The 21776-nt window shown below is 39.5% G+C and overlaps 1 protein-coding gene across 4 annotated transcripts in view; it reads left to right on the forward strand.

Moving 5' to 3' along the window:
• Positions 1-21776, forward strand: part of PIK3C2A (phosphatidylinositol-4-phosphate 3-kinase catalytic subunit type 2 alpha) — a 60417-nt gene that overhangs the window by 18776 nt on the left and 19865 nt on the right. For 2 of the 4 annotated variants that reach the window (XM_072039286.1, XM_072039285.1), the window contains 11 exons: positions 6067-7241; positions 12206-12306; positions 13598-13755; positions 15013-15133; positions 15759-15870; positions 16128-16207; positions 16320-16383; positions 18763-18906; positions 20980-21022; positions 21110-21323; positions 21415-21537. In XM_072039286.1, the coding sequence (XP_071895387.1) occupies positions 6132-7241; positions 12206-12306; positions 13598-13755; positions 15013-15133; positions 15759-15870; positions 16128-16207; positions 16320-16383; positions 18763-18906; positions 20980-21022; positions 21110-21323; positions 21415-21537 (2270 nt within the window). In that variant the 5' untranslated portion in view covers positions 6067-6131. Of the gene's footprint in view, positions 1-2281; positions 2434-4218; positions 4370-6066; positions 7242-12205; positions 12307-13597; positions 13756-15012; positions 15134-15758; positions 15871-16127; positions 16208-16319; positions 16384-18762; positions 18907-20979; positions 21023-21109; positions 21324-21414; positions 21538-21776 lie in introns of those variants that run through there. The other 2 variants (XM_072039287.1, XM_072039288.1) reach the window with 2 other exon arrangements.

The raw sequence follows: 21776 nt of genomic DNA on the forward strand, positions 1-21776 counted from the left end.
CTGGACTCTTTCTTGGAGCGCTGTCTGGGAAAGTTGATCCAAGATCAAGAATCTGCATTTAGAAAGTGTGCCTTACCGAGAGTCTTTGCACAGTGGCGTGGATGAAAATAGTTTGAAGTCGTGGAGTTCCTAAGTGTTCCTATAAACACTGAAGCAGCTGAGGCTGGGATTTTTGGGAAACTTGTTGCCAGTACCGAAAGTCCTTGAAGTATTCCTGGAAGTTTCTGGTTCTGGTATTAGAAACACCCTATTCTTATCCAGCTCTCAAAATCAAAAGCTTTGTGATGAAATTGTACTTCCTGGATGTAAATGAGTTTTTAAAATCTCAGCTAAGAGGCGCAGTTGTTGGTCTCAGTGCAGCTGGTGAGGTGTTTAGAGGCTCTCCTGGATGACTCGAGTGAAATAGGAAAGTGCTGGGTCAGAGTTTGCATCCAATTAAAATTGTACCTTTATTTAAACTAGTGGAAGTGGCTTCAAAAATTCTATAGATACGATCTGAACTGAGATGGATTTGACCTTTCAGTTAACTGTTAATCTCATCCATGAGCAGGTATCTTCTCATTTGGCTACGAGTGTGTTAAAGAAGCTGTTGAGTGTCAATGGAAAGGTAGCAGGATAGAAGAGTAGCTGAAACATGAACCTTTGGCTGCTTGTGCACACGTTATTGAACAGCTTGCAATCTAAATCTAAAAGTATTTAAAAAGAAAAAAAGGACTTACTGTCTGAAAGGATTGTTGTGGAACTTGCATGGCTGTCAGCAAATTCTTTACAATTTGTTTGCCATAATTTATTTGCATTTCTTAGCAGGTGTAGCTGCAGTCCATTAAGTTCTTCCAAATTGAAACAGAAAAGGTAAATGAGTGGATTGATGCTGGAAGCATTTTATGACTTTAAGCAGCTGCTGTTTATATATATATATATATATATATATATATATATATATATATATATATATATATATATATATAAAAAATGTATTTATTTATTCTGCAAGAAGATGGGTCTGATTATATCCTTATTGCTTAGGTTATTTGACCTTTCTAACAAGTAACTTGTTCCCGTACTGTGTGGAGAGTGATGATGTAAAAGGAAGGAGTATAAGCTCAGGGCAGGAGTGATAAACCACGTAATAGCAACGTTGTGCTCGGTGCACAGTCCATCACGCAGCTGAAGAATCTGTTTATTTCCTAATTTACAAGGTACCTGGGAATAATTATTTTATTAGATGCATGGAGGGGTAAACAGTCATACCCCAGCTTAATGCATATTCCAGAATTAAAGTATCTGCTTCGTTGGTTGCTGCGTGAATGTGAATTAAAATAAAGCCTTTGTTCTCTTGAGCATTGCTGGGATGATTTCTCTGCTTCTTCTGTCTCTTCTGTTTTCGCTTCATGCGTGGTGATGACATTGTCAGGATCTCTTCTCTGCTAACGTTTTGTCCTAGTTCCTTCGAGCCTCTTTCTGCCCCCCTCCGAAATGCACACACTGCCTTGGCAAGCCTGTAAGTAATCCATCTGATTTACTTGACAAAGTATGGGTGCAGTTTTCTCTCTTAGTAGCAATCTGAATGCACCTGGCAGGGAGGCTTTTGAATGACCAAGTTCCTGTGTGTTTTTTTTCTTGCTAAGGAGTTTTCCTGCTGTGGCAAATGCCTGGCTATGAATTCCTTTCCAGCTGACTAGTACTTTCCGTAGTATATTACTCCTGTCTTATTTTGCAGAAGTTTCCCCTTCTATCCCACAAAACTGCTACTGTCTCTGGTATGCAGGCAAGATAGGTTAATTTTTAAGTTAGCTGTTCTTCAGGATCAGGCAAATGCCTTACATCTATTTATTTATTTTTTTAACAGGGAGTCACTGTGAAAATTGGGCTTGTTTGGAGGAAGCTCTGCCTACAATATGTGAAGGCTTTACTTTATAAGGAATTTAGGAAATGGTCTGACATGTTATCATTGCTTCTGTATTTAGTGCTGGAACTCCAGGGAGTTTTTGAACTGATTTGTGATGGCTATAAAGTGTCTCTTAAGGGTGAATTGCAAGTAGTATGAACTCTGTGCTTGTTTAGCACTAGAACAAATTACAAATAGCTTGCTAAAAACAAACAAACAAAACTTGATTGGCTTTCATTTGCTTTTTTTGTTTTTGAGGAGAAAATCGTTGTGCAACTCAGCTGAAGTAGAGGAGAATGTTAATGTGGGCAGGAGCAGATGGTGAGATTACCTCTGCTCCAGGTGCTGGGATTTGTCTCTAATGAAATGGTCCTTGCTTATTAAGGTAGGAAACTGAGTTAGACTCTCTGAGTCTCTCTCCTGGTGAAGTTGTGACATCCCCTACATCATTCTCATCATTTTTCTTACCAAAAAATCTTCGAATTCCTCATTAGAAAGACCTGCTTCCTGGTTCATTTTTGTACGTGTGCTGGAGTGGTCCGCAGGTAAATGTATTCTGTTTTTATGTAAGCCTCTGCAAGTGAGAATCTGCTCTAAAATTAATTTTCATCCCGTTCAGAGGCTTTGATATGAAGGAGATTGTCAGACGTCTGCTGCTGCTTGGCTCTTGTTTATGAAGTTTTGCTGCTGTACACTTGATAAGCGTTGTGCTGTTAAATAAGTTTGCATGGCAATAAACGGGTACATGGCTGAGCAAACGGACATTGCACTCTGAACACATGCACTCAAAACTGCGGCCGAGGAATTGTTGCTTTTAGGGAAACTCAGCCTGACGCGAGCCAGAGAAAGGCCTGTGGATTTCTGCTTTCCTGCAGCTGGTGGAAAACTTCCAGCAAATACTGCTTCGAGGTACCCTGTCTCACTGCAAGAGAGGGATTTGCCTTCAATCAGGAAGCCGTAAGAAGTCATAAATCAGCTGTTGAGGTTTTTAGACCTCCTTGTAAAGAGATGTTGGAGCAGGCAGTATTGATCAGTGACCACTAGGGCCAGGCAGGCGTGGTGATGTTACACAAAGTATGGATGCATGTGTTTTGCTGCGAATTTTGGGAAAAGCAAGGCGTGGAGGGGATTGTTTTATTGCTTTCAAACTTCCATTGGAATCCCTCCAGGCGTTCCTAGGTTTTTGGTTTTGTTTTGGGAAGCGTTTGACCCGTTCCTTAAGGATTTCGAAAGAGCATTGTGCCTTTGAAGGTGAGAACCTCTTTTTGCTGAGAACCTCTTTTCTTACCGTGGCTTAAAATAGAGTGTGCCGTAGTTGAGATGAGAACAATCTTGACTCTAAGGATTACTTTCAGGTCTTTCGATGCCTCCCGGTTGTTGCAAGCTCCCACGACTTCTCACAGCGTGGCTCAGGGATCCCTTTCCCACCTCTGGGATTTGAACCGAAACCTTCGGAGTGTCTGGGGAGTTCCTGCTGGTGGTGCGGGTGAAATTTGCCCTTCTCCTTTTAAGTGTTGGAGAAGTTTACGTTTTGCTTTCTGTCTGCCTTTGAATTTACATGGCTGCAAATTCAGAAGTTCAAAGTGAAGCTCATCTTTTTATGGGAAAATGTTAACCGAGACGCCGTGTCATTAGCATTTAAAGTAGGCTTGCCTTTATTTTAATGATCCTCAAGTCTAGGGAGCTTTTCTTCTGATCTTTTATCATGTGATGAATTCATTGTTTAAAACCGGTGTGCAGGATCAGGTCTTGCTAAAACTCTTGCAGTGTTATCAGATGCTTTTAATTTTGAAGCGTTTGAAAGCTGCAGTCTGCTTATCGAGTGGGACAGAGATTTACACACCGGTTTGGTTAAGAATTGTCCTGAGGACAAGGCTCAAATAAAGTGATCAAACTCGAGGGGGTACGTGGTGGCAGAGTCTGCCTTGAAAAAATAAAAGCCCTGTGCAGATTTCTAGATAACAAGCGATGGTCCTAATCTTCAGATCAGCACTCCAGGTTTCTCCCGGTGCAAGCATGCAATCAAACCGAGGGAAATGCAGCACTGCCAAGTGAGCTTGTAAAAGAAACGAGCAGTTGTGGAGGGAGTGGGATTCCCTGGGTGTAGGGCGGCTGTGCTGCAGTCGCTGTGCGCCGAGGAATGCGTGTCCGTCTGCAGGCTCAAACACTGCCTCGTTGTGAGGGGGAGACGGCCTGGCGAGGAGGGAGATCAAAGCTGTCGAGTTCAGCAGAAAAATAAGGCTTCCTCCTTCGTCAGGAGCCAAAGCTACTGTTCCTGGGTTTATATATAGCTGCTTTGAAGGCCGTACGGTCTCGGTGTTTTTTCTCCTTCGGAAAAACGACTCGCTGGTGCTGCTGCAGTTATCAGGCAGCACCAGAGCGCGCTGATAATGCGCTGCCGAGTTGTTGCCCAAATAGCTCCCAGTAGGCCTGGAGGCTGCAGAAACTGCCCTTCGTGCTCCCGCTTCTTGCAAAAGCCAGGTAGGAACAGCTGGGGAAACTTCATGAATTGATCAGCACATCATTGTGCTGATTTTGAGCTACGTTGTACACGTTGGTCTTAACCATTTGTTCTGTTTGAGCCTTTCAGTGCTCAGCACCAAAATATTCCTCATTTCTAGGGGACATCACAGTGCTTGACCTGGGAGCGTGTTGTAGGCATTACAAATCCGAATGTCTCTCTTGTTTTCGTCACCTTTTTGGTACAGTTTATCTCTAGAGGGTGGTTAGAAATGGTTTTTGAGGGGTTTGGCCTGAATCAGGCTTCACTGAAATGTATGTAAGACCTTTTGTGAGGAGGTCTGTCCTTCACAGCACAAGCCACTGCAGTCAAGTAGATGAAACAAAAGCTTGGCCAGAGTCCTCAAGAATTTAAAGAATCTGTTAGAAATCTGCGAAGAGTCTCGCTGTCTGTGCGGCGGGTCGGCAGAAGTGCAGCGTTGTGGTTGAAGCATGTATCTCTGGCCTGATTCAAGGAGAAAAAACTTCTGATGGGTATGAACAGCAAGGGAGCACAATGGCAGCTTTTATCTGTCTTTTCTGCAAATAATTTATTTGTCTTTTACTTTGTCTGATTTGCTTGTTGCCCGCCTTAAAGCCATGATGATTTACATTGAGAGGGCACATCTAGTTCAGCGAAACTGTGTCGTACTGAGGATTGCTGTTTGTGTAAGCCTCCTGGCAGAAACTCATTATTCATGATTTCTGTCTCGCTACTTGATATGCGTACGAGCTGCTGCTGGAAGACAGCTTATCTCGTGGAGTCAAGGCTAAGCCGGCTGTGTGTGACAGCTGTAGAATACAGCAAAAATAAGAAGGAAAACGAACAAACTTCTTGTGATGATCTGCTGTAAGGTTGTTTTAATACAGAGGCATAGATATTGTGGTGGATATGGGGAGTAGTATCACGGTACCAAGCACCAGGGTGGAACTGGAGGAATGAATGTTAGATGGCGTTTTCTTGGAGCTGGCCTTGAGCAAAAGCACCCTTCCAGAATTTCTTCCCTTGCATAAGTGAATGACTCTTCCTTCAAGGGGCCATTAAAGCAATTACTTAATGAGTAGCTGCACTTAAATTATTTATCTTGCTTGTCCAAGGAATAGCACTTCATAAGTGCTGTTTGCAGGTTGAGGGGGTAAAGTACAACTCAATTTTCCAGACGAAGTAAGGTCATTGAGCATCGTAACCATGAGCATTGTATTCGTGGTACAGGGACCAGTTTGCCAATTCTGTTGTTGTGATACACTGAAATAAACTGGAAGTCCTCCAGATTGTGCTTTGTCACTACTAGCATCTCTGTGGTTTTCAGAACAATTCCTATTTTTCCAGGATTGAAGCTGGCTAAGGGAACAGAATTGCTTCAAATCTGAAGTCCGCTAGGTACCTGAATACGCCTTCTCCTTGTCTGAGGTTTAGTGGTGCAGAAAGAAACTAAGTAATTCTCTACCTACTGGGAAGAGCTAGTAAGAAAAACAGATGCGTCCTTCAAAATGCTAAGGCCGTGAGCTTAATTGTGTGGCTTCTCTTACCTTGGATCAAAAAATCTGTTCTCTTTCAAGATTTTCTGCTCTAGGTTTCTGAATTACATGTGCAACCTTGTAATTTGGTGGTGTATGGCTTAGTAGTTCTCTGCATATGATTTCTTGCATGGTTTTCTAATGTTTCATTTCCTTTGCAGAGCTGCTGAATCTATTCCGAAGCCAAGGGTAGCCAAGCAGTACAAGGGAAGTGTTGCTTCTTTCAATGGACATCTGCTCTCGCGGCATGGCCCAGATATCCAGCAGCAATGGATTTAAACAGCGCTCGTCACCTTCTTTGGCAACTGCAAGGTCAAAAGATGTGGACAAAGAGGAGGCGTTGCAGATGGAAGCTGAGGCATTAGCTAAGATGCAGAAGGAAAGAGGTATAGCTGGTAACAAACAAGCTTTTCATTCGGTAAGCAGCACCAGGCAAACAGCACAGACACACAGCAAACAGGACCACGATCTCATGGTGTTCCCAGAGTCTGATGCCAAGAGAATGGAAGATAAACTCAGTACCATTGACATCGAGAAGCTCACTCATGCAGAGCTAGAGAAACTGCTGCTGGATGACAGTTTTGAAGCTAGTAAAGCCCCCACGTTACCAGTAACTCCTATTTTGAGCCCATCACTGTCTTCACAATTTTATCTTGGGCCTGCTGGTCAGCGAGGACAGTGGACGCCTGGGATACCAGCACCTGTGACATGCACTTTACCTCCTATTTACCCCTCAGCTTCTTACACAAAACAGACTGGTGTGTTTCAGAACGGATTCCATCCAAGTATGTCCTCCTATCACTCTAGAGAACCTCTTTATCTTGGTCTTCCAAGGCAGTCACAATACATTTCATATCCATTGGCAGCTACTACACCTTTCCATCCACAAGGAAGCCTACCTATATATCCTCCAGTACTTACACCAGAAATGGCAAAAGTGTTTGACAAAATTGCAAGCACCTCGGAGTTTCTGAAAAATGGGAAGTCAAGCACGGACTTAGAAATGACTGCTATAAAGTCTGCAGTTTCCGACCTCCCAGCCTCGGAAAGCTGCAGGGACATCAGTAAATTTGACTGGTTAGATTTGGATCCCCTAAGTAAACCAAAAGTGGACAGTGTGGAGACTTTATATAAGGCAGAGGATGATGGAGAGACGGCTTCAAGTTTGACAGCTGAAGATCCATGGGACGCTGTGTTGTTGGAAGAAAAGTTGTTAGTAACGTGTCATCTGGAAAGAAAAATTAATGGGAAATCTGCTGGAGCAACAGTTACAAGGAGCCAGTCCTTAAACATGAGAACAACTCAGCTTGCAAAGTTACAGGGCCAAACATCACAGGTGAGTGAATCAGTGTTTTTAGGTAGTGGTATGATGTTAAATATTAATCACAGTACTTGAAGATACTTTAAGTTCTGTTGTTAAGTATTACTGGGCTTGTGTGTCCAAATAATGTGATGTTACTGACATATGCATACGGATACTCAGAAAATTGAATGTTCCTACTGAACTAAATCCAAAAATAACTGGGATTGTGTGTAATCTTTCCAAATTTACCAGGGAAACTGCTGGTATTCAACGCACTACAGAAAAGAAATAGCCCGTAGAGCAAAGTATTTAGATTACATAAATTCTTAAATTCATGAGTGAATCAGACAAGGCTACAAAATAAAGACAGTGAGCTAGATGTTGAGAGCTTTCATCTTGAGCAGGGTTTATCTTAAGGTTTGAATAGCAGGTTTTCCACCTTATATTTCACCTTATATTTTGAAGCTGTGGGTTTTTTTTCTTTTTTTTTTGTTTGTTTGTTTTGTTTGTTTTTGTTTTTTGCTGTCGTTAGCTTTGACTATACTGCCTTTGTTTTAAAACAGTTCTCTGCTCTCCCACTATGACTTGCAATCTTTCGCAGGACCAGTGTAATTCTCTTTCGTAGGCATAAATCTTTCCTTTCGTGCAGGAATGCTGGAGAGATGGTAACCAAACCTTTTGGATGTGCTGTTGTTGAAGGTGGGATGCCTGATGGGGGCTGTTGGGTCACAAACCCTGTAGCTCTGTGCTGGAAGAGGGAAGGCCTCCTTGGTGTGAGGTTGTTTGCCTTAAGCAGGGCAAAAAGGTCATCTCCGCTTTAGAATCGCAGTCATTTGCATTAAAATTTCAAGATAAAAATGTCAACACTACCTTTGGTTGTAGCACTTTTCTTTTTGGACAAAGAGCACGTGCAGCTTCTATTTAAATTATATAGCAGTGATAAACAGTCCAGCAATCATAACTTTGTAGGTTGTCTCTTCTGCTAATTTGTGCCCTCAAAAGTACGTCCTACCCTATCCCAGTAAGAGTCCAGTCAGTGGCTGCAGATTACTTCATTTTTCTACATTTTTTAATTCCTGTTTTTGCGATAATTCCACCATAAAATAGGATGTAGCTTTATAAAATATTAGTCACCTCACTAGAAAGTGAGTATGAATACTTGTGGGCATTTTTATTATTTTTTTTGGTAGAGAGAGTGCAGAGGCAGAAGGAGAAGTCTTCAGTGGAAAAGTCTACACCCTGGCAAGGGTGGTGGTGGCAGGAAAAATCCCGTTTGGAGAAACTGGCTGAAAGTGGGGGTGGGAGTAAAAGGTTTGTTTGCCTGGTAGATTCAGGCTTGCAGATGTTTTGAATCTTACGTATTGTCTTTCTAAGTGTTTTTAGCAGACTGGGGGCAAGCTGGAAAACCAACTGCTGCCAGTCAAGGTCGTTTTCCAAATTGCTCCTTTATTTCCCACCCCTCCCACCCCAAACTGGGCCATTTCTTCCCCCCAGGAAAAGGAATATCCACTGGGCTGGAGCTTCATGTCTGAATTTCCATTGAGGTGAAATTGCTGGCTGCTGACTTGGAGTATTTCCTGTTTTTCTGGGCTAGTTGTCAGTGTTCTGGCAGAAGTCTAAGAGAGCCAGTGGAGAAAGACAAAAAAAGAAAAATAAAAAACTAAACCTTTACTTTTTTTTTTTCTTTCACATTTTTAAAATGATGTGTGTGAAGATCGCAGGTCTAAGTTTGTTTGTGCTTTTTTTTCTTTTTTTTGTCCCCCCTCAGTGTTAAGCTTCAGGTGGTTGTCATGTAACTTCTGCCCAGATCGGTGCTTCTGAGGCGCTGTCTGTAGGAGGTAATATCGGCGTGATGGTTGCTGAATGAAATCTTTTTTTCTACCAATTCCATTTCCCATAAATTCTTTCAAGAGCGTAGGATTTAAAAGGGTCTTCCCTGTTCATCAGGTCCAGTCCCATGCTGTTTACAAATATTATCCAGCTCATCAAATTCTCAAACATGTTTTATTTTCCTGCTGCTACTTCTGATTTAAAGGCTGTTCCAAAGGAACTTCTGATTTAAAGGCTTTTTAGTCATCTGATTTTCATCAGAAAGACATTTATAACTAGTTCCTAGCAAATTTTCTTCTTAACAGGGTGGAACAGCAGCAACTTGAGATGAAGATCCATTTTGGTGTCAACCCTTGCCCCTCAATGTGTTATTAAGAAATTTCTGACAGCTTTCAGTGCAGTCTCCTGTGTGGTAGCTTCTTTCCTGTTTTTTCCTTTTTGAAGATGGTTTGTGGGAATTTTAATTCTGTGTATGTACCTTAATGCCTTGTACAGTGGCATGAATAAATTCATCACTGGGAGAAGCATCCTGCTTCGTATATTTATTGTGTTTGCTTTATTCTTGATGGCATCACATGAGCATATATTGATCCTGTGGTCAGCTAATGTACCTGAATCTTGTTAAGCCAACGTTATGGTATAATATGCCAGTTCTAGTCTGTATTATAATGTTGGCTGGCAAACAAAGCTATAAATTACCAGCGGGGCTGTGTCTGTCTCATGTTTAATGACAAGCCCCTCAACCTGATATCCTTTCCACCTAACCTGTTGCTTTAGCTTGGCCTGTGCATTGTCACTTTTTCCAGTTTAAATAACTTTCCTTCTGATGTAGTATGAAGCTGAGCTCTCTAGATAGCCCCTATTTTTGGCAATTCTCTTGTATTTTAACCCATTTCCTCCAGATATGTATTTCCTTCAAAGTACTTTTTGAAGTCTTCTATCCTAACTGAATCACTTTTTTCTTGCATCACCTCATAGTTTCACTGCTCCTTTAACCAAATCTACTAGTCAAAATTTCTAGTCATATATTTTGATTCCACTGTGTACTTAATATCCTAAACCAATAGAAGGATTTGAGTTTTGCTTCGTATTTGGTAAAGTATCAATGTGTTTGGTATTTGCCCTTTAAATACTTCAGTGCTCATCTCTCTCCTTGCTGAAAGCAGAGGTGTTTTGTCCTAGTGTAGATGTTGTCTTCTCTACCATTCCTCTCCACAGAACCTTTAAGCTTTATATACTTGTGGGATCTAACTTAACTTGACTTTTGGCCATTTACTGAATGGTGGGATTTTTTTTGAATGCTAAGAGAAATTGTGTTTGCAGAGCACTTCTATTTTTGCAGGCTGTGCTGATAAGAGGCCTCTGTGTCAGGTAGCTATTTGTTTAGCTTGGCCTGAAGTCCTACCTTCGGAGTTATTTCCTGGCTGACTGATAGCTTTTGCACCTCTGAAATTTGCTCGTCTGGAACGTAAAGAAATTCACATCCTGCTGGTAGCCCAAGAACCTAGTCACCCACCTCGTGACTTCAGTGGGCTTTAACAAATTTTGTGGTTTACCAAAGCTTGTCTTCCTGACACTATTTTCCAAGAAAATGATCAAAATCAAGTATTGAAATTTAACTAAAGATGCAAGTGGGTATTTAATGTTCTCAAAGGTAAGTACGAGGTCGTTCCCAACAAGGCCTGTCTGTGATAACTTCAGATCTTTCTCCTCATCCAGATGTGCCCCTGAGGTGAACTATGGATAACCAAATGAACTTTTTTTTCCCTTTGCTCATTATGTTTGAATTTCCTTTTTTTAAGGAATCTCTTTGTGTGGTGCTTTTGTACTCTGGTGTTGAGTTGCCAAGTGCTCTGGGTGCTTCCTTGGTATCCCTGAACTTCTCACAGAAAATCCCACGTTTGTAACAGAAAATGCACTGCTTGTGTAGCAGCTGCTGGGTTTGGACCTGGGGAGCTTTGTGCTGAGTTCTGCCCAGCAGTTCCCTGGCTCTTTATCGAGGGTGTTTACCTTTGGCTTGGTGTGTTGGCTTCCTGTTTCCGTGTGGGGCTTTTTGTTGTTATTGTGCGATTGCATAAAGGATACGTGTGCTGGAAACAATAGCACAGGTTTGTCAGCGGCCTTACGCAGTTGGCCAGAAGTTATTTTTGTGTGCTACAACTCATCCATGATGTTAGGACGAAGCTTTCTAAACTTAAGGCCTGCTCCTGAATCTCTTTCCAGGCTTTGTAGCTTTCCTGCTCTTGTCACTTGCCACAGTCCAACTAATGCCCGCTCTCGCAGAATTGATCCTTTTGCTCATAAACCCAGCATTTCAGCTGGAATAACAAGATGGAAATGCCATTCAGATGACACATATTGGTTGTGTATATGGTCATGTTTAAGTGAATGCTGTAATACGTAAACATGAAGTTGCTGAGCAAAACCCAGTCTACGGGTGGTCCAGGCGTGAGGCCTTACCTCAGCCTGACATGGCTCCGTCAGGTACCTGGTACTGTCTAGTGAAATGAGATGCTAAGCTCATGGTGTCAGCTTGTAATAAATAACCCATGTACTGGTTAAGTAGTTGTTCACTATTTCAACTAGTTAATTCCCTTCTAGATGCGTTCTAGTTTGCACCTTTGGGAGCTGCTGGTGGCTCGTGGGGCGTAAGGGATTAAAACAGCGCTAATTCGATACCCCTGGATGAGCCCTCAGTTTGTGTTCTGCATGCTGCTTCCCTCCAGGGTATGATTTATCTTTTCCTGCTTTGTAGGAGAAGGCGGTAGTAGTCAGAACTGGTGTGTCATGGTTCTTTGTGGGGCTCCTTGCTGAAGGCTGAATGGCAGAAGTGGAGGAAAAACGATTGCCTTCCTCATCACGTCCAGCAAAGTGTGGCCAAGTGCCTGTTGTAATTGCTTGCTGCTGAGAGCTCAGGAGCTGTTTTGCTTGCAACTTACTCTTAACTAGTATTGATACTGTCACATAAATCAATTTCTTTAAGGAGCTCTTTAGTTCAGTGAATCTTTACTTTTCAAGTTGATAATGATGCATTTTTTTCACTATGTAAATAGACAAAACTAATAATAAACCCCAGGTATCTGAAATTCTGTCTGCTACATGTGACTCTGTAGGCTTTAGGAATATGTTAGCAGTTATTTAAACACTGTATTTTCTTTGACTTGCAGAAAGACAATGGGACCACTGGTTTGCTGACAGAAAATGCACTTCTCCAAGAAATTGAAGGGCAGAATGAAGAACTGTCAGCTTTCTCTCAAACAGTTACAAAGTAAGAAATTGCTGAAATTAAATTAACTTTCAGAAGAAGAAAAAGAAGTTAAATAAATCATTATTACTTCTGTGTTGGAAAAATCAAATTCAGTCAGAAGTTTTCAGTTTGACAGGGTCAGTACCAGGTTTTGGGGTTATTTTTGCTTGATGAGGCAGGTTTTTGGTATGTGTTTTTTTTTTCCCTCTGCTTGTTCCAGTTTCTCTGGTTTTTATCATGGTTTTCAAAAATGCAACAAAATTCTTAAGGTGTTCAGTAGTATGAAGTTTTCTTGAGTGATCCTGTCTCCTTTTGATTCTTTTGGTCCTATTACCTTCTACAGTTGTAGATTTTCCTCTCATTTTTTTCCTTGTTTTTATAATGCTTATTATTTTTACACTTAAAATATATATATATTTTTTGTATCTGCATAAATCTTTATATCCTTCTATATTACTGTTTTTCAATATAAGTTATTTGGAAAGAACTCTGTCTTTTTCTTTACTGATATACCTCAGCAAATCCTACAACTCAAATGGCTTTCTAAATCTTAAATACCCATTTTTGATTTATTTTTTTTTTCTGTTTGTTTGGTTGGTTTGGTTTGTTTGTTTTGTTGTTGTTGTTGTTTTTTTTTGCTTCCACAAGTGGAGCTCTGTAAGAAAAATCTGACAACAACAAATACGAACCCTAAACTTGTTCGTGCTTTGATGGGGTAGTGGAACGTCTTAAATAAGATACCAAGGAAGATAAAAAGCAGTTATCACAATACTGTCTATTCATTACTAGGTGAACATGTTTTATGTTGTTTGTGTCCTAAAGAACAGCCTTTCCCCTAATTTAAGCCTCTTTATCAAATTCTACGGTTTAATCTGAACTTCTGAGTAGTATTTAGACTTGGACAAATTTAACATGTAAAGAGTTCTTGTGGTCTTTTGTACGTGAAAGAAATTAGCCTTTTTTTTTTTTAAACTCAGTTTTAGGCAAAAGTTGTAGATTAGCTTTTTCAAAACTGTTTTAGAGCTAAGCTTCTACAGAATCTGGGTATGTCCTGTAAGCGTTGACCTATTAAGTATTTTAAGCTATATGAAAACCCTGCCTAATTAAAAACTATTTTTTTCCCCTCTAACCACTGACACATAATTATTGTGGGCAGTGTTCTGTTGGGAGTAGAAAAATTAAATGTTTTTGTATATACAGTTTAGGTAAGAGCAATAGGCATTCTTTACTGCTTTGGTTTGAGGTTATTATAATGTTCTTTTGCTTTAGTCATAAACAATTGCAATGCTTTATAAACTTTTTCTATTTACAGATTGAGGACCAAGTTTCCATATGCTGATCAGCAAACAAATCCAGGCTTTGTGCTGAGTCCAATCATGCTGCAAAGAAATATAAGTGGGGAGAGTGCCAGTATCAAGGTTTCTATAGAAATCCAAGGATTCCAGCAACCAGTAACTTTTACATGCGATGGTACGTTTCTACTTCCTGAACTGGAACTTGCTTGTAAGGCTCAGAATGGTGGGCTGAGACTGCACGCCCAGTCTAGGCTTTCAGTTTTTATAATCCCTAGGTCTCAGGTGCGTGGATTGTTTGTGGGGAATGTGGAAAAAGGTAATTGAAGAAAGAACCTACATGTGGGTCACTGCTTCCATCCATCAGAAGATATTTAGAAGCTGACAAAATGAAACGTTTTTTTAAAAAAGTAAAACAGCCAAACAGGAGCACAGTTCTATCCAAAATGAGGAATATTAAAACCAGCTTTTCTAGGGTTTGACCTAACAAACCAAATTACCTACTTCATGGTAATTTGGGGGGCGGGCAGAGGGGAAATGAGCTGTTAAGTTTCATCAAGTTTGTATTGAAATGTATGCTGGAATGCTGGAATAAAGCTATGTCAGGTTATCTGGAAATTCAGACGAATGGCTGTTGGGAAATGAGAATAAACACTGAAATTATACTAGCTACCATGCGAGTTCAGTATGTACTTATGAACATAAATACTAAAGTAATACTTGCTTGTTGTGCTGCAACTAGCTGGCCAAGTTCCTGGGTAACCAGGCATATTATCTTGGAATGGAACTTTTAGGTTTGCCTTGTACAAAAATTCACATTCTCTGTGCAGTCAACACTGCACGGCCTGTCTGTATTAAGGCTGTAACTCTGGATGCCATCAGCTTCGGGTAGCTCTTGGTGATAACTGATACTGCTAAACAACAAAAAGAACCACTGAGGGTCCTGCTGAAAAAATAAAATGCCTCCGTATAGTGTTTTTAGGGAATATCGAAGCATTTAATATTGTTGGCAGATGATTTAAAGATGATCAGAAAGTAGGTAGGGAGGTGTAGGGAGCATTGTGCACTTAAACCTTCTGTGTTAAAACATACAACTTGATGAATAAGGCCATCTTATTAATAAAATAACACACTTTTCTCGTGTAAAAACTGCAAAGCATGTTGCAAATTAGCTGGTTTTGTACTTTTAGTCAAGTGACTACACTGTATCATAACGGGATTGATTCATTTCTGGCAGGCTTTAGAATATACCTTTGTTTGCAGTAGAACGTGAAGATTTCAAACGCTGAAATTTAGGAGATTATAAAAGCATAAGTCTTCTACGAGTATAAAAATAAATTTAAATAACGAACAGCTACAACTTGTTGGTGAACTATGCTTAAATTCATTTGCAGTACACCTATATTTAACTTGTAGATGTAATTTCTTTGAACAGTGAGTTCCCCTGTTGAGCTTATAATAATGCAGGCACTTTGCTGGGTGCATGATGACTTGAGTGAAGTGGACATTGGCAGCTATATCCTGAAAGTCTGTGGCCAAGAAGAAGTCTTACAGAAGTAAGCAAACCCTTTTTCATTAATGTTTAACTTCGTACTTTTTCATGGCACAGTTATTGGCAAGTATATTTTTAATGATTAAATGTGTGAGAGCAGAAATCTTCAAAATGTTTTGCACAAAGATCAGAAGTCCTTAGAGTTGCTGTGGTATACAGCAAATTAGGTTCTTAACATCTTCCTAGAAGTCTATTCTAATCTGCCATCTGTTGTGTTGAACACAATTGTTTTTTTCAGATGCAGATTTCTAGATCTTTTCTATAGATTAATGTTATAGTTTTCAGCTGCTCTTTAAATCCCAACAGTCAGGGGGAAAAAAATCTGCTGACAACTTCTAATCTGAAATAATCTGAATTCTTTCAAAACTAATGGCTTGCAAATCCCCATTGGTTTTCTGGATTTGAATATTTGCTTTCAATGTTAACCATAGTAGTTCAGACCTTTAGCAAAAATGTATTCTAGAACTTCCACAGAAGTGAAAAACTCCATGAAGAAGTATGATGTGGAGACTGATTTACCATTTTCTTATTGTGAGCCCAACAGGTGGTCTTAAATATTCCATGTCAGATCTCTGAGAAACAGTGAATATTTTTGGTGTAAATAACTTTTGCTTTCATTTGTTTAACAGTAAGCACTGTGTAGGAAGCCATGAATATATTCAGAACTGTCGGAAATGGGATACAGAAATTAAACTGCAGCTCGTGACTCACAGCGTAATGTGCAGGGGTCTGGCGCGAACAGTAAGTACCTCCTAAAAGGCAGCAGCAGTATAAACCTTGAAGAGTATGGGAGCTTGTGTCAGAGTTGATGGATCCACTTTCCCCCCGTGTCAATGTGTACACCTTTCTTAGGCTACCAGCTAGTTATTTCTTTTTGTCTTTAAGAGACCACTTTGCATCCTTCCCCTTCCGCAGGTATTAGCAATGAGATTGCTAAAACAGTGTTAGGAATTTTAGGAAGTTGGGAACTGGACTGAATATCTAATATCTTACTGCAGGAAGAAGATGACAGAACACCCATACACCTAACCAAACACCTTTACAAAGTAGAAAAGCCTTTCAGAGAACCTATTATAAGGTAATAATATTATGTGTTTGTTTTTTTTCATTACCAAGCGCACTGCTGAATTTCTGTCTTGAGGTTATGTTACAGTCTTGCAGTGGTGTTCAACAATGATTATTTCTTGCAGGTGTTCTCTTGAAGAGCTTCTTGAAGTCTATCATAAGCAAACTGAAATAGCTCTTAAAAATGAGGTAAGTTCGTTTTAAATTATTGCTGAACCAAAAGTAGCGTGAGAACATTTACAGATAAGATAGTTGGAGGAAATAGACTTTCTTGTCTTGGGGAAACTGTAGACCTGAACAAGCTGTCAGAAATTTGGAATCAAGGATTTTTGCATTGCTTTTCAGTTTTCTTTCTAGCTTTTCTTGCAAAGTAATCATTACCTAATCATCACGACTATCAAGGTGTCTTCCAAGTTCTGGAATGCAAAACCTTTTCCTCAAAAATGTTGGAAGAGATTAATTTAGGGAAAAAGGTCTGAATCTTGACTATCAGTTGTTATTCATGAAGGGTATATTGGTATCATAAAAATTTACACAAGTTAGCAGTAATGCTTGTGCACAATGGGAGTTATAGGTGAAGCTTTTTTGGAACAGCGAAGTTGGTTATGCTTCACGTAAGACTATTGAGTTCATTTAAAATACAATGTCAAAATCAGTGGCTATTTCACTGTATCACAAGTAACCTAAAGCAAGTCGATGTGCAATAATTTGGAGTAATTTCCCAAATGCAAAAGGTAGCTGAAGATGATAACCTACTTTGCTCATTTCTGGAAGGACTGTCTTTGTTTAACTCCTGAGAGTAATGTAAACTGGAGACTGAAACCTCAGATAGCTTCTATAAGAAGTATGTTTCTTAAACGGTTTTTGTAAGGAAGAGTCTTAAAATGAGTGCCTTGGTGGAAATGAAAAACATCGTGAGGAAGTCTGTTTTATTGCCTTTCCAGGAGTGCAGGTCTCAACAAGCTTTTGTCTGCTATTTGCATATCCCCTTAATACCATTCAATCATAGGATTTTCTAATGCCTTTGGTGATTCACCACATTTTCAGGGGCAGTTCTGAACACAGTTTTGTTGTAGAATAATGAGATATTAGAGCTCCTTGAGGTGGTGGTGTTTTTGTTGCTTTGCTCTTGCAGCTGCCTCAGCTTGGTTGTTTAACTGCAATTTCACAGGCTGAGATGAGGAATGCAAAACATCACGATTCAGACTTAGTTTCTACTATAACCACAAGGTAGTTCCGAAGGTGGGAGATGGATCTTGTAGGTGATGACTAGGTCCAGATACCAGCAGTTACTGCATTTGACTTTAATACTTCCTGAAGTGAATTTATGTACGTACTCAGTAGCTGAAGCTTGCTAATCAAAGAGAAGCAGGGTAAAAGTGATCTGCAAATCACTTGTATTTAGCCTTTGATTTCACATCTGTGGACATATTAAAAGTTAGCTACTGCATTTTTATGAATTTGAGATCCTGTGAGGAAGATAACAGTGGAGACTTCGCTTTGCATGTGCCAAACAGCCATTATCTTCAAAGTGTTAGTTTTCAAAGTAGGCTTAAATATTTGCATTGTTTTCCAACTTTCATGGTTATTTTCAAACCAGGACGAAGTTAATTGTTGCCAGGTAACTGCCAATCCCATTTTTTTTAATTCAAATGGCTGCTTTGTTATCCATTTGCAGGAATGTTGGAGGAGAAAGTGTGTGTGGGGGGGGGTATAAGGAACCAGTTTACGTCTTAAGAAGAGAATATTACACTAACTGCTCAAAAGTGATTGTGGAAGGTCCCTATACCTTAAGCCTTTTAAAAGTAAAGAGATTTCATTCTGAAGACTTTGCTTAGATTAAAAGAAAATCTAAGATTCTTTGGATTTAAATTAGGCATTTTTTATTCTCTCTGGAGAAGAGGAGGGAGGCGATATTAGGAGATTCCAGATAAGTGTACAATCGTGTACAATCTGCCTTCCTTTCCTTCTCCAGGATGGCAGTTTGCCATTGCTTCACCTGTAAGAACTATTTAAGCTTTGTGATATGCAAGGCAACAGTTGGAACAAACATTTTTCAAACAATGTGTTAAAGTGAAGTCAAAAACGGAAATGTTCCATTATGGAAGTTATACTGTAGCGTAAGTGTATCTTGAATCTACCTGGTTAAGAGGGCTGAAATTGAAAAGCTGCTGCTTTAGCATGATTCCTTCCTCACACTAATTGAATATTCTTCAACTATGCTTTTTTTAAACATCATGTGGGAATTTGAGCTTAGTATCTCATTAGACAATACTTACCTGCTTAGAACTTAATGGAAAAATGATTGGAAACCATATGTTTCTAGGGACACCATGCTGGAATCTGTACTAGTCCTGGTTTTATGGCACTGGTAACCGAGCTACAAGAAAATTTTCAGTACTGAGACTTTTTGTTTAACCACATTGTTACATCGTTTTATTTAATTGAGAAGTGGGTCTCATAATAAAATTGTCTTGGCGATTCATTCTAAAAAAAAAAAGTTTAAAGAAACACTGGCTTGAACAATTGTGATCAGCTCAATCTGTTCTTTCATATGTTCCTTGTTAGAACCAGCATAAAGCAGTGGATCAATTAATTAAGACTGTCAGAAAAATCTGTTCCACATTGGACGGCGTAGAGACTCCTGCAATAACAGAATCAGTAAAGAAGCTAAGGAGGGCTGTTAATCTTCCAAGGACTAAAAACACCGAGGTAAACTTTTAACACTATAAATTGTGTTCTGAGGTATGCCTTCTAACAGCAATGAATATTACTTCATAATCTCCAGTAGCTGCAAATATTGACAACAGTTCAGTCAGGGTTATGTTTTTGTTTGTGTTTTTTATTTATTTCATTTGGTGACATCAATTTATTTTAACAATTTGCTATTAATGCATTAATCACCTGGTCTTGAAATCCCTTCTTGTTCCAAACAGCAACTTTAGCCTAGTTTTAAAGTCACAGCAGATGCTGTTAAATCTGACCAGGGAAACTGACAGCTAGCTCATGCTCTCTGAAATCAATGCAGTTACACTTAGATGAGGAATTCACGTGTTGTACTTTTGGTGCAGTATTTATGTGAATAGTAACAATGTTTTAAAACTCTAGCAGTCCATGTTCCTGCATTCCTGAGCATGTGGGCAAAAATAAAATTTCTCGAGTAGTGCAGAATGTGATAAAACTGGCTTACCACGAGCAGGTGATTTGAGCAGAATTGGCCTCCCATCACTTTTTCATAAAGTCACTAAAGCAAAAAGTATGCAAATAAAAAAGCTAAGTAGTCTTGTAATGCCATTTCTGCTTTCTTGCTGTCGTATTAGAGAGAGTGGTGATTCCTGTGCTTTTTTTTTTGCTTTTTTTGGCTTCATCAGTATAGTGATATATTTGGAATACTGAGCTGAATTTTTGCAAAATGCAGTCTGAATAAATATAGCTGTCACCAGCACTAAAATTCTTGCAGACGAATACAGGAAATTGGTGTAAAAGACTAGGGAAATACAACATGTATTTCTCCAGTGTTTGTTTTTTTGATAGGAGAAAACTGTACAAATAATCAGACTGCATTGTAAAAATCCACAAGAAATGCTATCCCAGCAGAATTTGAAAAAAGTACCTCTTTATAAATAAAAACCTTCAATTTTCTTGTGATGAAAACTGGCTTGAATGGCAATGTATATGAAGGATTACTTTCAGAAACCTATCAAAACCTTTTGTAAGATACTGTTTGTGTGTGTTTTTTCTTTAGTAATTGGTTTGTGGGTCAATGTAGTGGCCAAAAATGTAAAAGAAAATAGTAGATTCTCAAGTAGAAAATGACATCTGTAGCACTGTTCCACCAGTGTTCAGCACCTTGCAAAGTACTTGGATTACTTCAAGTGTGGTGGAGACAAAGCAGTTCTTCTGAGGGGGGGAAAAAGATGTGATCCCGTTAACCTCACACCTCTAGGTTTATTTTTTTTATTTTAGCAGAATTTTTTGCCAGTTGAAACTTAATGTTGACAAGGTGCTCAGTTAATGCATGGAAGGTGTAAGGAGAGCTTTCATTCTGCAAGTCGAGGAATTCATTACGTTTTGCTTTTAAATCACCAGCTTAGTTTTCATTAAAAGTTTCAGTTGTATCAAAGTTGGGCTTGGCATGAAATCCTTTCTTGTTTGAAGGGAGTAAGTTCCCATAATTTGTTTGTCAGCTGTAGACTGCAGTGTCCTTGCTGAGACTGGACACTGCTGTGATACTGTATTGTGTTTAGACTTCCATTTGAGCAGACCAAGAAGCAAACACGGCAGATAGGGGCAGTACTTACTCCTCGATTTGCTCCGGTTAACTTTCTTTTTAGTTCAGAAATCTTACGGTAACTGTGCCTACAAAGATGCCTTAACAAATGCCACAAAACAGCTGTTAGACTTAAATTGTTGGTAATGGAGCTACCAGCTTCTGCTTTCATCTGCAACAGCCCTGAGTTTCCTCTTTGCTCGGGGAAGATAGAGTATCCTGAGCAATATTCCAACGCAGCTTGTTTTTTTGAAGTTCATAAGGGATGTCGGGATAGTTGTGACTTGACAAAACATATGCTTTTGAACTTAGTGTGTGGTTACTACATGATAGGGAAATTTTGACACTACCTGTTAGCTCTTGAGGAACTGTAATTAAATAAAAGGTACGGTGCATAAACCCAGATATGGCCCTAATTTAGATATTTTGTAATTTCTGGAGAAGATAGATTTAAGGGCAATGGCAAATGAGTATAGGCTTCTTGTTACTGAAATTTACTCTAATTTACTGTGTAGGTATCCTTAAAATGTGGCGATGACCCTAGCAAGAGTTCGTCTGGTGAGTAAAGTTCTTTAATTTTACTTAAAAATTGCTCTAAGGTGGCTATTTTAGGCAGATACACATTAAAGGTAACTTATAAATTAGGTTCACTACAGCCTGAAAGCCCTCTGAAAGTGAGTATAGACCAGTTAACAAGAGCAGTTGAGGCCCTTCTGCAACTCCACATGAATTCGTGTAGCAGCAGTTCGGCAGCAATTTCTCCAAAAGATAAGAGTACGAAGGAAGCATGGACTGCCACGGAGCATCTCCAGTTCACAGTGTTTGCTGCACATGGAATTTTTCCTGGTTGGGTAGCAAAGTAAGTAATTCATTAGTTGTAAAATTCATCCTTTTTATTTTGTGGAGTTACTTTTTGTTTACTTTTTGTTTATTTTCTTTTCCTTGTTCAGTTATGAAAAATACTACTTGATTTGTTCTCTGACACACAATGGAAAAGATCTGTTCAAACCTGTTCAGTCCAAGAAGGTTGGCACATACAAGAACTTCTTCTACTTGATTAAATGGGATGAACTGTAAGTGATTTTAGAATGCTAACCACCACTCCCTCCACAAAATACTTTGTTTTAGGTAATACCTACCTAGCTGGCTGCTGAGTATGCTAACTGAATCAGCTCTTGCTTCCAAAGTGTTGAAAGAACTATGTGTGAGACTTGAGAGCCAAATCAGAAATATTATTCTGAATGGTATTTTGCCCTGCGTTTTAAAACTGGGAATGGAAATTCTGGATAGGCGCCCCGTGCTAATTTATTTA

Source organism: Anas platyrhynchos, chromosome 5 (genome assembly GCF_047663525.1).
Source record: "Anas platyrhynchos isolate ZD024472 breed Pekin duck chromosome 5, IASCAAS_PekinDuck_T2T, whole genome shotgun sequence".
NCBI classification, from domain to species: Eukaryota; Metazoa; Chordata; class Aves; order Anseriformes; family Anatidae; genus Anas; species Anas platyrhynchos.